This window comes from Rousettus aegyptiacus, unplaced genomic scaffold (genome assembly GCF_014176215.1).
Source record: "Rousettus aegyptiacus isolate mRouAeg1 unplaced genomic scaffold, mRouAeg1.p scaffold_m13_p_1, whole genome shotgun sequence".
Classification (NCBI taxonomy): Eukaryota; Metazoa; Chordata; class Mammalia; order Chiroptera; family Pteropodidae; genus Rousettus; species Rousettus aegyptiacus.
In genome coordinates, this window is record NW_023416284.1 from 170,145,700 (window position 1) to 170,161,046 (window position 15,347).

Consider the following 15,347-nt stretch of genomic DNA (forward strand, 5'->3'; position numbering starts at 1 on the left):
TTTCTCAATAAAAAGTGAAGCTAAAAATTCCATTCAATCCAATTCAATTCTGTAATTATATCTTGAGGACAACAAATCTCTACACTGAAGCATGAAAAACCGAGATGGAAAGCAATAAAACATGCATGCTATAAGGCTTTAAACTGTAAGAATAAAAAATCACAATGGAGTAGTTGTTTGTAACATAATTAAGAAGTAAATATGATAAATATGGGGAATCTTTATTAGAAACAACACTGGGCTTATTCTAATAGGTTTCTATTAGTATTTCATGGGAGAAACATACTTTTTGTCAATTAAAAAATAATTTTGCATAAGCATACAAAGGGGGATTTTTTTTTTTTCCTCCTTTGTTGTTAAGGTTTCTATGGTGGCTTTGCCTTTCCTATATAATTGAATTTCAGAGGCAAAGAAGCCTCAGGACCCTACTTTTCCTAGCCTGAGAAAAATAGGGTCCCCACTTGGTGCAATGAGGACGAGCAGGTCATGCACCTTGCTTCAGAGTGAAGGGCAAGGCGGTCCAGGTTGGTTTTCTACCTGTATTCCAGCGAGCCATATCACAGTCTTTCTCCCAAAGGTATAAAGGAAAATGTGGTGTAAATGTCACCCAACTGATTTGCATATTTGAAGAATAAAGATAATGGGACAAGAGAAAACTTCAGGGTTGATCATTCCTTTCTCCTCTCTTTTCTTTTCCTCTTCCTAAAAGGTAGTTATCTATTCTTTCTTAAATATCTTTGCAACACAATAAAGAAATTGCTATTTTAAATTTATAAATGTAAAATAAATATAATAATGTTTATAATATATTAAATTATATCAAGTATATAACATGAATATAAGAATATAAATATAAAAATTAAAATGTAATTTCACCCTCATTGTTTAGCCAGTAAAATGGAAAGGCCTGAAGGGAGGAGAATAGACCGAAGTGTTTCCCCTCAAAAATATCCACTGTCTGTCTGTCTGTCTGACATTCTCTCTCTCTCTTTCTCTCTCTCTCTCTCTCTCTCTCTCTCTCTCTCTCTCTCTCACACACACACACACACACACACACACACACACACACACTATAAGGAATAGGAGAGCGACACTGGAAAGCATTTCTGGTCTGAGAATTGTCAGTAAATTTATTTGGTTGTAGTCTGCTGTTTCCTCTGTCAGATTAGCTACTATTGCTGCCTTTTCAAATGCAAATGATTCTACTCTCTTATCACTGAACTTCCTTTGCTCTCTGGCCTTCAGTTTCTATGGCTCTGCTCTGCTTGGGAATGACACAACAGCTCACTGGAGTGGAAATAACTCTGTTGAGCATCATCAGCAGGGACCAGAGGAATCAACTGATGAGCCAATGGGATCTTGGTGCTCTGTCCTGGCAACACATCACAGTCACCTGGAGAGCTTTTAAAAATACATCCGTGCTGCCCTTCACCCTTGACCCACTAAGTCAGACACTTTTAATATTTTGGGGTAGGGCCCCTGGGGATCAGCATTTAAAAACAAACCAATTTTCAGGTGGTTTCTAATATGTCACCAGAATTCAGAACCACTGGTCTAGAAGACTCTCCACTCTTGTGCAGAGCTCTTAGAGTTTATCGCAAAATTTGAAGTATACTTTGTCCTTTGATTTTCAAATAACAAGAGGATTTTTCAATGTAATTATTTCCCTTTATTATTTTCGTCTTTTCTGCTTTTTTGCTGTTTTAATTTGATTGCCTGGTTTCTCACTCCAAATTGTCATAAGTTGGTATTTCACATGTTGCTTCTTACGACCTGTTTCGCAGATGTCCTAGAGAGTTTTTGTTTGGTTACGTGCCTCACTCTGTTCTTGGTGTAAAGTTTGCATTAAGCGGAGATTGTTGCTGCAATGGGAGGGACTTTCATCCTGACTGTGATTAGTTACTATGTTTCCTTTCTGGAAAACAGATGGTGAATTGAACATAAAGCTTTTCTTCTTTTCCGAGTAGCTGTTTGCGTGGGGATTATATAATAAATGCTACAAAAGGATTGCTCAATCAAAAGATTTTACATTAAGAGAAGACAGAAAGTCATAGCCAGCATCGAGTATTTTGTTATAGGACAAAGAAGCTGTGTGTCTCTACGCCAGGTTATTCAGTGACTGACTCAGAAACAATTTTTACTTTATCCAAGGAATATCGTCATAATTAAGTTGTCTGTTCTGAAATTGGTACCATACTTTTGTTTTAACAAACATGAAACAAAAGCACTTAGAACATATCTTTAAAAAAGCCCAAGTGACTTATTAACACACGCAGGTGTTACCATTAGAAAAATGATCAACTCCCTATCTCATCAGACTATTTAAGAATCATTTTTTCCATCTCACATGTGGCATTTAATATTAATATGAAATAAATTACATATAATATAAATATTATATACTTATCATTTTCTAAACATCTCGAAGGTATAAGAGTTTAAATAAAGTTTGCCTAATGACATACCTTGTCTCCCAAAGTTTAATCTCGGGACCCTCAGAATCTTGACATGTTGCACATTTTAGGGCTTTTCTCCAGACTTCTTTTGTTTTTGTTTGTTTGTTTGTTTTTTATGGTGACATTGGTTAATGAAATCCAATAAGTTTCAGCTGTACACTTTAACACTAAGGCAATAAGTTTCAGCTGTACACTTTAACACTGTGTGTTCATCCTCCATAGTTAGATTTTTTTCTGTCACCACATATTTGACCCCTTTTACCCCGTCTACTTCCCCCCTCACCCCTCCCCCATACCCTCTGGTAACTACTAGTTTATAGTCCATGTCCATGAGTCTCTGTTTGTTTGTCCTGTTCATTTGATGCTTTTAGGTTTATATCCCACATATAAGTGATATCATGTGATTTTCAACTTTTTCTGTCTGGCTTATTTCTCTTAGCATGATTATCTCGAGATCCATCCATGTTGTCATAAACAGCAGTATTTCATCTCTTCTTATGGCTGAGTAATATTCCATTGTATATATGTACCACAGCTTCTTCAGCCAGTCATCTATCATAGGACACTTCAGTTGCTTCCATGCCCTGGCCACTGTGAATAATGCTGCTATGAACATCGTTGTGCAAATATCTTTCCGGATATGAGTTTTCATGTCTTTCGGATAAATATCCAGTAGAGGGATCGCTGGATCATATGGTAGATCAATTTTTCGTTTTTTGAGGAACCTCCCTACTGTTTTTCATAGTGGTTATACCAATTTGCAGTCCCACCAGCAGGGTTCCTTTTCCTTTGCATCCTCTCCAACATTTGTTATTACTTGTCCTGTTAGTTACAGCTATTCTAACAGGTGTGAGATGGTATCTTATTGTGGTTTTGATTTGCATTTCCCTAATAGCTAGTGATGTCGAGCATCTTTTCATATATTTATTGGACATTTGTACGTCTGTTCTGGTCCTCTGCCCAATTTTTGATTGGATCGTTTGTTTTTTTGTTGTTATTGAATTGTATGAGTTCTTTGTATATTTTGGATATTAGGCCCTTTTCGGAGGTGTTGCTTGCAAATATATTTTCCCATTCGAGTGGTTGTCTCTTTACTTTGTTGATAATTTCTTTTGCTGAGCAGAAGCTTTTTAGTTAGATGTAGTCCCATTCATTTATTTTTGCTTTTACTTCCCTTGCCTTCGAGGTCAAATTCATAAAATCCTCTTTAAATCCAAGGTCCTTCAGTTTAGTTCCTATGTTTTCTTCTATGCATTTTATTGTTTCAGGTCTTATATTCAGGTCTTTAATCCATTTGGAGTTAATTTTGGTGTGTGGTGATAGACAACAGTATAGTTTCATTCTTTAGCAGGTGGCATTCCAATTTTTCCAGCACCATTTATTGAAGAGGCTTTCCTTTCTTCACTGTGTTTTTGGTGTTTTTGTAAAAATTCCCTTTAGGCTTCTTAATTCCTCCCTGACTGTTGTGCTAGACTATACTGAGCTTAAGCATTCCTTGAAGCTGAGTCTCTAATTCACTTATTTTCCATATTTATCTTTTGCTGGTATTTTTAGTCTAACCACCTATCATAACACTTCTTCTTGTTGTAATCAGTTCAGTTGCCATGGCACTTCAGTTGTGCAATGCAGAGTTCTCTGGTTACTAAATTCTTCATAGTCCATTTGGTTCCCAGAGATTTATTATAGCTGTTTTTAAGTCTAAATTTTGATGTCTGGAAATTTAGATAGATAAAAAATATGTGTTCTTTCTCCTTTGACTTGACTTTTAAATAGTATTTAAATAAAGACAGGCAGACAAATTTATGTTAAATATGAAAGTTATAGCTTAGGAGAGTTAATTCCGTTCATCTTACCCCCCGGAAGTTCATCTTAACAGGAAGTTTAATGAACTCAAGTTCTTTTTACGATGGTTTGGAATGTTTTGAGGTGAAGTGATCTTGCTAATGTGACTGATACTAAAAGATGAGATGCTATCACAAAGAATATGTGTTTCTATCTTAAAGTGATCTGCAGTATACCTTGATTGCCTCTGTTTCCAGTGGATAAGCAGGACAGCTATCAGAGCATCTCCATAGGAATGGAGACGTCCCCAGCTGTTGAGGGTGATGAGGCCCAGGAGCGTTTAGCTGGTGATCTTACCTAACCCGCTTTCAAAATGTCTGCTCTGTGTCCATCAGATTCCTTTGCCCTTGTCTTATCAGCTTCTCATCTCTGTTTCTGACCGTTGGCTTTGAATTTGACTTTTATTTCTTTCTGTATCTTTTGCTTATCTCCTAGGCTCTTCCTCTCTTCCTGTCCCCATCCTGAGACAGGGCCTTGAATTATGCCTGCCTTCAATCTATCTGAAAATTTAACTTCAGACATTCTGGAAACCTTCTTGCTCTATTAATAATTAGGATAGTCCTTGAAATCTTGACTGTTTTTCTCTTGAAATGTTTGTGATGTGCTGTACTCATTCTAGACTACAGAAAATGAGATGAACCGCTAAACAGACTCAGCAGTGATAAAGTGTCCAAGATATGTTATTTGTCTTCAGTGACTTTTTTTTTTTTTAGGAACACAATAAATTAATCTTATTTTCTCAGAGTTTTTCCTTATAACATAAAGTTCTTTCTCTCTTAATTATACTTGCCATTTTTCTTGAGGACAATGAAATGAAAAACTATCTTTGGGTTTTTACATAACTAAATTTATGTTAAAGAAAAATAGGTTTATTTCTTGACTTATTTTGTGACATTTCAAAGTTTGCAAATATATTAAAACTCACAAGTCACCGAAACCACTGGGCCACTTATTACTCTGAGTAACCATTTTCTTCTTTTGAGAAATAGCAAAGAGTTAGTGGGAGAAGTATAAAAAAGTTTTTTTCTTCCCATGGTTAGTGTAACTCTGCCTCTGTGTACCCTGGTAGCAGCCCTTCAAAAGGTGGTCTTCACACTTGGCTATAGAGAGTATAGAGTCGATCAAGCTTCCAAATATTGTTCTTTTCTTTTCTTTCTTTTTTTTTTTTTAAATCACAGAATTGACTCCTGAGGAGAAAGCCCAAAAGATTGCCAAAGCCATGCGCAAACAGTCTTCTGAAGTTAAAGAGAAGTGGGAGAGTCTGAATGCTGTTACTAGTAATTGGCAAAAGCAGGTGGACAAGGCGTTGGAGAAACTCAGAGACCTGCAGGGCGCCATGGATGACCTGGACGCTGACATGAAGGAGGCAGAGGCTGTGCGAAATGGCTGGAAGCCCGTGGGCGACTTACTCATCGACTCGCTGCAGGATCACATTGAAAAAACCACGGTCAGCATCACTGCCTTCAATAAAGGATGTTAAGAAATGTTTTACTGTTAAATATAGCACAAGTAAAGAGAGCTACACGTATAAATTGTTATAAGGGATTGTTGTAAGGGCAACATCATTACAGCCCCCCTCAAAATCAGGGTATAGAACATTTCCAGTCACAGCAGATGGTGTCCATATGCCCGTCACCATCAGGACCCCTTACCTCCCCCACATTACAATTGATGCGACTTTTACAATAATTTACTTTCATTTTTTTTCATATTTTATTTCACTTAACTGTGCATCCGCTAAACTTGGTTAAGAAATATTTTGAAGTCCCTTTTAATATCCAGATTTCTCATCTTTTTTTTTTTTTTTGCAATGTATTTGTTAAAGAAACAATTGTTTTTTGTTTGTTTGTTTGTTTGTTTTTTTAATAGTGTTTTTCACAGCTTGGATTTCGCTGAGTGGCATCCACATGGTATAGTCTGACAGGTTCCCCCCTACTCTGCATTTTCTGTAAATTGGTAGTTGGATTTAGAATGTTAATCAAAAGTGTACTGTTGTCTTGGGAATTCTTATCTCCACATTTTATCTCTTTATCTGAGTATATTAATAAAGGATTTCTTCAGCTGTAAATTCTGTTGGTATTCAGGAAATGCCCAGAGATAAGGATGTTAGACCTGTCTTCTAGACCCCATGGGCACCTATGTTCCAGAATATATTGAGGGGGAAAAAAAGTTAATGGATTTTAGTCAATAAGAGACACAAATAACAGATTTAGAGTGTAGTGGGGTTTGTAAAAGCATAGTATACTATATACTAGTAAATCAAATAAAAACTAAACCAATGAAAAATCAGAAGGTGTTAGACTAGAAATATCTATCACAAATGGGATTTTTATTGCAAAAGACATTCCTCTTATGTGCATAGGTATTAGATAATGCTCTCCCTTTGTTTGTGTGCATGTGGCTGAATAGGGAGAGGAGAAAGGTCTAAGAAATTAATTGAATACGTAGGCAAATTACATGAATACATGCGTGTATGTATAGACATAGGAAGAGTATAACAGCTAGCATTTATTGAGGCTTACTCTGTGCCAAGAGCTGTTCTTAATCAGCTTACACAGATATCTCTTTTAACCCCCATGTTAACTGAAAAGTAGGTATTATTATTATACTATATTGGACTATTACAGTATTATAATGTACTATCATTATTATAGGTATTATTATTATTATTATAAATGGTCATTTTAAAAATGATGAAGCTGAAGATAATGCTTAAACCCACATAGCTAGTAAGTGGCAGAGTTTTCAAGAGTTTTTTCTGTTTTTCTTTGTAGAGACCTCATTTATGATAATATAATTAAGTACAATTTTGATCAACTATTTGAATTCAAAGCTTTAAAACTTTCATGTTAAATTTTAAACCTAAAAATATTATTACTAAAAGTGTATTGGTGCTTGGCATCTTTCATTTTAAATATACATAAGTTCCCAGCCACCGTGTGAATTAAATTGTCTTTCTACAACTCAAGTATCCTAAAAACCATTTTGATGGATGGTCCTGAGTTTAAAATTACCAACTAAAAATAAAACTTCTTTAGAAGTTGCACACTTCTTATATTTTAAAAGATAGTTTTAGACACTGAACATCTTTAAGTCAGTGGTTTACAAAAAGTATATTCTTTTGGACTGTAAAATGCCTCTTGCTTGGAGCAAGAATTTATCCATTTGAATTTGAAAAGTGTCAATTTTTAATATAGGATGATAGTGTTGGATGAAAAATGAAAAGTTATATCTGGGGTTAGTTATTAAAGGTCTAAAAGTTTTGGAGTTATTAATCCCATTTGATTAAAGGAACTATCCACCTCTACATCCAAATCCTTTTGTTCAAATCTCTGCTTAAGTGGAAAGCTAGGAAAATTACAACTAACATTTAAGAGAAAGGAATAAGCTGTGCATTAAAATATTTTAACATCTTATTAGGAAAAAAGAAAATAAAAATCTAAATTTCATCAAGCCTAATAAAATAGATTCAAAGTCTGGGGTGCTTTACATGTGTTCTGACGTACACCCCAAATCCCTTTGAAGCTATAGGCAGATTAAAGTTAAGTACTGATGATTGTTAAATATTATTAAATATGCCAGAGCAACTAGGAAACAAAATCTTGGGATAATCAAATAATTTTAACTTCCTAAAATTATCCTCAGTCATTCTCATTTGCAGAATACACACCCTCTAGCAGGAGATGGGTTTGGGATTCTTATCTGTCAACAGGCTGCCAATCATCACCTTTAATACTAGCAGATGTGTCTGTTTTGACAGCAAGAAAGACCACATAGATTTTTAATCTCCTATAGGGAAGTACAGCCAAGACATGATAAATTGCTTCTTCATATTAGAACACATGGAAGATCTGAAACCATTTTAAAATCTGCTTTATTTCAAGCCCCTTAATTCAGAAGCTCTTAAAGACCATAAGATAAACTTTCTTAATGGTTTTTTGTTGTTGTTGTTGCCATAAAAAAAAGACCACAACAGCAGAAATAAAACTTATAGACCTTGTTTATCAAAGGTCTTTTTAATGTTTTTAACTGTGGCTTTAAGAAAAAAATATTATTTGTACAGAGGAAAAGTTAAAACATGTTTATTACTCTGGAAGATTTTTTTTTAAATCTGTCTTAAATCTAATTAGAAATTTTCTTATCTTTTGAAAGAAAATTGGTTATTTAAGAGTATATAAATTTGAAATATTTTCCAGCACTTCATTTTACTCTTTAATACCTCCATTTTACTCTTTAATACCTCCATTTTAGCATTTCACAAAGACATTGATTTAAAAAGCTGATGAAAATTCTCAAGTCCTCCAAGGTACTCAAGTAGAGAATATTAATGTGTAACATGAAAGTCACAACCGAAGAAACCTGAATGGATTTGAGTTCTGCAATTATTCTCAAACTGAATTTGAAGGAGGCCAGGTCTCTTCAAAGTTCTAGCCGAAAAATTCTCTTGCCCCACCCTAACTCCCACTGTTCTCTGACCCATGCTTCTATTTTAACTGTCAGTTTCTTAGATTTATATTAGCGGAATGCCTTGTTATCACGTAACTGCTTTTCTCATTGAAAAAAATGTTTGCGTACCTGTTTGTGGGTGCACTTTCTGTCATCCATGAAACACCAACATCTGCAAGCCATGGAGAAAGACGAACACAACTCTGAATTCCTTCTCGTTCCATTTTGCAGCAATTCACACATCTTCGTGGCTTGCCTTCTGCTGGATTTTGAAGTGCTGATGTCTTTAGGTTCTGGCGACATTCCTTACCTTTTTTTTGCATGTTGGCTTTTATGTTCACTCTGTCCAGTGTCATTTTTACAGTGCTACCTCCAACATTTGTGTCTTTCACTCCAACTGGCTCCACATGTATCTTTACTGACTCCTCTACCTTGAACTTCACGTGGCTTTTGGGCATATTAAAAAATTTTGACATCCTAAAGCACATTCTCTGATTTACCTAGAATTAATTTCCTTTTAAAAAATAAAGTTATAGTTTTATTTTGATGTTTATCAATCATGATTATTTTTTGCCTATACATGTTACATAAGGTAAGTAGAAAAGTTTGGAAGAGAGAAGGGAAGTGATTAAAGTGGCTTTCTTTTTATAATTATAAGGAGGAAGCCAAATTAATACTCGCAGTTTTTAAATAAAACTTCATAGTCTTAAAAGCACTTTAAGGTATATTATTTCATTAATGAAACTTAAGAGTGGTGAAGAGAAGAAGAAAGAGTAGGGAACCACAGACAAATGCCTAGTCTCTTAAGAGGTAGGAATTGTAAAAATGATAAAACCTGAGGAATGAATCTCATAGTAAGTTCACAGCACGTAATACCTGTAAGTTAAGTTTGGTACATGGTTAGCTCTAATTTAATGATTTGCCAAAGAATTGAAATATACAGTTTTTTTTTAGAACCCAATTCTGTTCCCACTTCCATATTGGTTTAATCTTGCCTCAACTATCATTTTTGTGGGATTCGTTAGTAGAAAGAAATTCTACCCCTCTTGTCTTGTAAAACTTTGTGCTGAATACTGGAGGGTATCTGTTCTCAAGAAGCTTACATTCTACATGGGTGGCATTATGACTATGGATGCTATAATATAAAATACAAAGAGCTCTGATAAGGAATGATATTTAAGATATATAACACCTGGTTCTTATGGCCCCAAACAACCAGTATGGCCTCCATTATCAATCCCAATTTGTATGTCTAGACTGGAAGACCTGGCTGGGTTAGACGAGCCAGGAGCATGCTGGGGGGACACATGGGAGATGCCTCTGAGTAAGACTGGTCAGAGAAAGGCCTCAGGGAAATCTCCTCTGAAATGGGATGGATGGATGGGGTACTTGAGCTGAGTCTCTTAAAGGATCAATAGGATCTAGGCAGAGACTTTGTTGGAAAAAGAAAACATGAACATAGAGGCAGGTAGAATAATGTGAAGAACAGAGAAAACTTAGTATTTTCATTGCTCTGTTGGCTCTCAGAAGACATAGTATTGTCATTGGCCGTCAGTTTTTTTTTTCCTTCTCTTAAGTAACATACACTCCCCACCCCAGCCAAACCAACTTTCTGTACGGTGCCCGGAAGTGACATTCGTCAGTTCTGTTTCATTCGCCTCTTTTTTCATAGACTTCATTCTTCCTGCCCCACCTCTAACCACAGATAGTGATCACAAATGTTTTCATTAAAAGGGACAGACCTTATCTCTACGGTATATAATAAGCATAGTATTTTTGTGGTTAGGAAAGTGGTTTTTATTGGCCACTTTCTAGATTAATTTTAAATGGAAATTTATTCAAATCAAGTTGTTGCATAGGTGAAAAAATATTCAGATAGCCGTGTTAAAAAAGAAAGAAGAAGGAAAATATGAAAGAAAATTTAAGATAGAATCGAAACCAGAAATTAATGCTAAGCAGATAATGTGGTGTTTTTTAAGACTAAATTGCATAAAATGAAAAATTTGAAGGAAATACATAATCATTTAAATGTTCACATTATAATTTTTCTCTTCATGTCTCTTTTTAATGTATCTGGGCTGTAAGAGTTTGCTCTTCAGCTGGTGGCCCTGGTTGCTGAAGACCTGAACTGAGTCCGCTTTTTTGTTGAATGAGCCACTGCAGTTGGCCTCTCAGCTGCTCTTGCCATTTTGTTTGAAGAAAAGTTCAGAATACTACCTTTGCTTACATTCTTTGATGACGTTATTTGTGTCCTTTTCTTCCAGGCATTTAGAGAAGAAATTGCACCGATCAACTTAAAAGTTAAAACAGTGAATGATTTATCGAGTCAACTGTCTCCACTTGATCTCCACCCATCTGTGAAGATGTCTCGCCAGCTAGATGACCTTAACATGCGGTGGAAACTTCTGCAGGTATCAGCTTATTCCTCTTCATAATCTCGGTTTACACCCTGGTGGGTCCTTAAACTTTACCTCACTGTTCTACCATCCACCATCATTTTTATTTGTTTATTTATTGGTCATATTTGATAATGGACTCATAGCTTGTGACATCAGTTGTCTTTTAGTATCTTGAACCCAAAGGCCTCATTTATTTATAAGTTTTAATGTAATTTTTTGATGTACTACTCACATGATATTTATAGAAAATTGCAAAAGGTCAACTAAATCATCGTAATTGAAACCTATAGTAGGTCACAGAAAGATTTTTCCCATAATGGCTTATTAAGAGTCATTTTTCTTACTTTAATCATGTATTTTTTATTTCTTTAGAAAAGTTAAAGAGGATCTTCATTCTTCTTCCAACTGCATGCTATTTAGGTATCTGGCTCAAGCTTTCCAGCTAGCACATTTATACTATTCCGGTGTTTACCTTTAGCCCTGAGATCTTAGCTGCCTTAATGTAATTGTTTTAATGGCCCTAGATCTTACTTGCTTTTCCCTGATTTAATAGAGCCAAACCAAGAACCCTTTCTAGCATAACTAGGGTTCAGCATTTGCAAGTCACTACCCATGTCAATCATCATTTCAGGAGCAGTCTTTGTGAAGCTTTGTTACATTCAATGCCAGTTCCTGAGAGTCGTAATAATCATTTCCCCATGTCTGGAAACTAACAGGATAATTTGAGTGGAAGTTTGAAAAAAAGAATTCTTACTAATTTCTCTGTATATTTTGGACTTAACTGTGATATTTAATGAGATAAATGTGCAATTTTGAGGTGGCAAACAGAACTATTTTATTTTAAAGATATAATACAATATAATAGATTTCCTGAATTAATTCAAACATTAAAACACCCAATGGTTCCTATTTTCTTTATGAAATTGAAGAGGTAAGAAATGAGTTGTATAGCATTAGGTAGTCTTATTTTGTCTATGAAAAGAGTTTTCAAAATCTGGGATTAGTAAGGCAGGATATGTTAAACTCATGCATGCTTTTCTAGTGAATGGAACACAGAAGTGTTTGACCTATATGCTTTTTTTAAAAAACTTCTGCTTTATTTCTCTAATTCATCATCCTCATGTAAGTGTTCCTGTGGTCCATCTTGATTCCTTCCCATTCTGCTTCTGTTATCACCATCTCCAAAGATTAGAAGTCAGGGAATATGTTATGCTTGGAAGAAAATATGTGTTCTGTCATCCTTATCTCTGAGCCTGGTAACTACTAGAGCTCAGATGTCAATTGATGGTTGAATAAGAGAGGGGAAAATCTATGCTAGCAGACAACATTGTTTAATTTCAGGAGCAGCATCTTCTTTTCTCTTCCTGAATGTTAAGTGTGGCATTTGAATGCTTTTTGGCCCTAACAAAACAAAGTACTTGCTAATACAATTTAAATAACTAATTAGAAGAAATTAAAGCTGTCCAGTGAGCCAGAGATACACGTTTCATTTAGAGGCAGCTGAAAATAAGATTGGGAATCTAAGTGGAACAGCTGACTAGCGCTACATAGAAAAAGACCAGGAAAAAAGGGCATGGAAATGTCAGTAGGCTGAATGCAATTATTATTAATTGGCAATTAGTTTCTCAATGTGCCAACTCTTTGCATTTTTGTAATGTAGACAACTAACTATACAATGTGTGTAAACAAATATACAGGGTATATTGATCTGTTGGTACTTGAATACTCCCTGATTAAGATGATTAGATACAAACTTGGAGGAAAAGGAAGACATTTCATACTCATATGTCTCTTGTCTGTCTATCTTCTATCATCTAATTCTGTCATCTCTCTGTTTATCTGTTTTCCCCCTTGGAGTATTTTAGACTTCTTTCTCCCTGTATCGCTGTGTTACCTTTCTTAACAGAAGAGAGAAGAGTAGCCACTGACCCCATGGCCACGTCTTGACTAAGATGCTTTAGACTGTCACTACTTTCAAGGCAATGTAGAGTAACAGGACAGACATAGATTCTGCTACCAAATGTGCTGGGTATGATCATTAGCACTGCCACATACTGACTTCCTGTCCTAGACATCTCAGTGTCTGTATCTTCATCTAGAAAATGGTGATAATAATAAATCATGTTTACCCAATGCGGTTATTGTGAGGATTAAAATAATTAATTCTTATAAATTACTTACAAGAGTGCCTGGCACCACTTGGTGTCAGAAAGAGTCTGTTTCCTTAGCAGTGTTTTGATCCCAGAGATAGAGAAGCATCTTATCTTGGGCATTCGCATCACTTATTATAATACTTAGATCGAGGCTATTATGAAAGCCATTGTTTTGAAGTCGGATTATTTCTTGCGTACGATGTACAGGTTTCTGTGGATGATCGCCTTAAACAGCTTCAGGAGGCCCATAGAGATTTCGGACCATCCTCTCAGCATTTTCTCTCTAGTAAGTACCGATAAACTTGACTGATCTCATTAATCGTACAAATGAGCGTACTCTTTCACACAAGAAGCCATATTCTTTGCTCTAAATATGTTTACTTATATTAGGTAAAAATATGATAGGAAGCATTAATATTAATGACAGTATTATTGATTGCTTGTTAGGTGTAATGACCTGGTCAAATTTGACAAGTGTTTGAAGTGGAGCAAGAATCTTTAGCTATGGTTTTTCACTGAATCATCTATTGTAATGACTAATGTAGTATTATGTCATAATTGCTATTTCATATGCAAAAGGTTATGAACTTTTTCACAGTAATCATTTTTATATTTTAAGATTTTAAATTAATTTTCCTCCTTAAAGAAGTGCTTATTAGTTTAAAATGCATCTGCGCCTTTAAAAGTAAAACTTCACTCCTCACAAATCTTTAAATGAGAATGTTTTGGTTTATTAGGCTCACTGCAATCGTATTTAGCTTTTTTTCTGGTCAGGTGTTACAGATTTAGCCAAACCACTTATGTAGATTTTTATGTAATATTCTCCAACTGAATTTTTTTTATTTTATGGACTGTTCATGAGATCTTGTATAAGTAATTTGAGCTTCTACTTCATTTATCATATTACTACTAAGGAAACTAAAGAATGTAGGATCCAGAGTCACCCAGATTGAGGTTAAAATATTAATTCTGCTTTTTCCCAGAAGTGTGATCTCTAAAAGTTAATTTCTTTATCTTAAAATTACTATAATAATGCTTATTTCTGTTGTTTGCCTCGAAAATTAAATGAGAAAACATATCGAGTTACACAGAGTACCTAACACAGTTATTGGCACAAACGCTGTCACAAACATTAATTCCTTTCTCTGGCCAACATATATAAGAAAGCAGTTTGTTTAATTCAGTTTAAGTGAAGTTTAAAACTTCTTTGCAGCTATAACCATAGAGAGAACTGAAATAATAATACGTCTTCCAACTAAATTATATTTTCTCTTAATCTTGTCTTGGTTGATAATCTGCTTGACCTCAATTCAAAGTCAGACTTTTCTTTCACATCTCAGGAATCCTAATCAGTCTTCCTATGCTACACCTCTCCAGTGCTCAAGCTCTCTCTCCCCCCACTGTCTTCTCTCTCTCTCTCCCTTCTTCCCTCCCTCCCTCCACTCTCTTCTCTCTCTTCTCTTCTCTTTCTCTCTCTCTCTCTCTCTCTCTCTCTCTCTCTCTCCATCTCCATCTCCATCTCCATCTCCATCTCCATCTCCATCTCCATCTCCATCTCCATCCCTTCCTTCTACCCCTCAATCTGTTTCACACATCTGATCCCTTAGCCTGTCTTTGAGTGGCTTATAGTCCTTCCAGGAATATACTGTCTACTTGGGCGCCAGGATATATTTCTAAAGTTTTGATTTCATCCACGTTGAAGAAGTAAATAGGTTTGCAGTCTATTCATTAGATATGACCTACTCCAGATTTCTTCAATTTAATTTTATAAATCGTAAAGCTATATGCTCAGACCAAATTAAAGAGGAATTTAACAAGTAACTGAGACTCTATTTACAGTACCGTTATAAGATTTAGTCATCTATTATAAGGTTCAGTCATCTATTAGTACGGATGAAACTCTACACGTTCACCTAGCAACCATTCTTTCATAATAAAATTCAAACTCATGTTCTTTAGGAAATGAAACATTGTAAAAATTGTGAAACTCAAGTACATTGCTTTTTACTTGTAGCACTGACAGTCCAAGGAGGTCAGAGTTCTTCAAATCA

The 15,347-nt window shown here is 35.3% G+C and overlaps 1 protein-coding gene across 8 annotated transcripts in view; it reads left to right on the plus strand.

Annotated features, from left to right (window-relative positions):
- Positions 1 to 15,347, plus strand: part of UTRN (utrophin) — a 446,823-nt gene that overhangs the window by 348,331 nt on the left and 83,145 nt on the right. For all 8 annotated transcript variants that reach the window (XM_036222314.1, XM_036222327.1, XM_036222319.1 and 5 more), the window contains 3 exons: positions 5,477 to 5,745; positions 11,009 to 11,155; positions 13,504 to 13,582. In XM_036222314.1, coding sequence (XP_036078207.1) covers positions 5,477 to 5,745; positions 11,009 to 11,155; positions 13,504 to 13,582 — 495 coding nt within the window. The remainder of the gene's footprint in view (positions 1 to 5,476; positions 5,746 to 11,008; positions 11,156 to 13,503; positions 13,583 to 15,347) is intronic.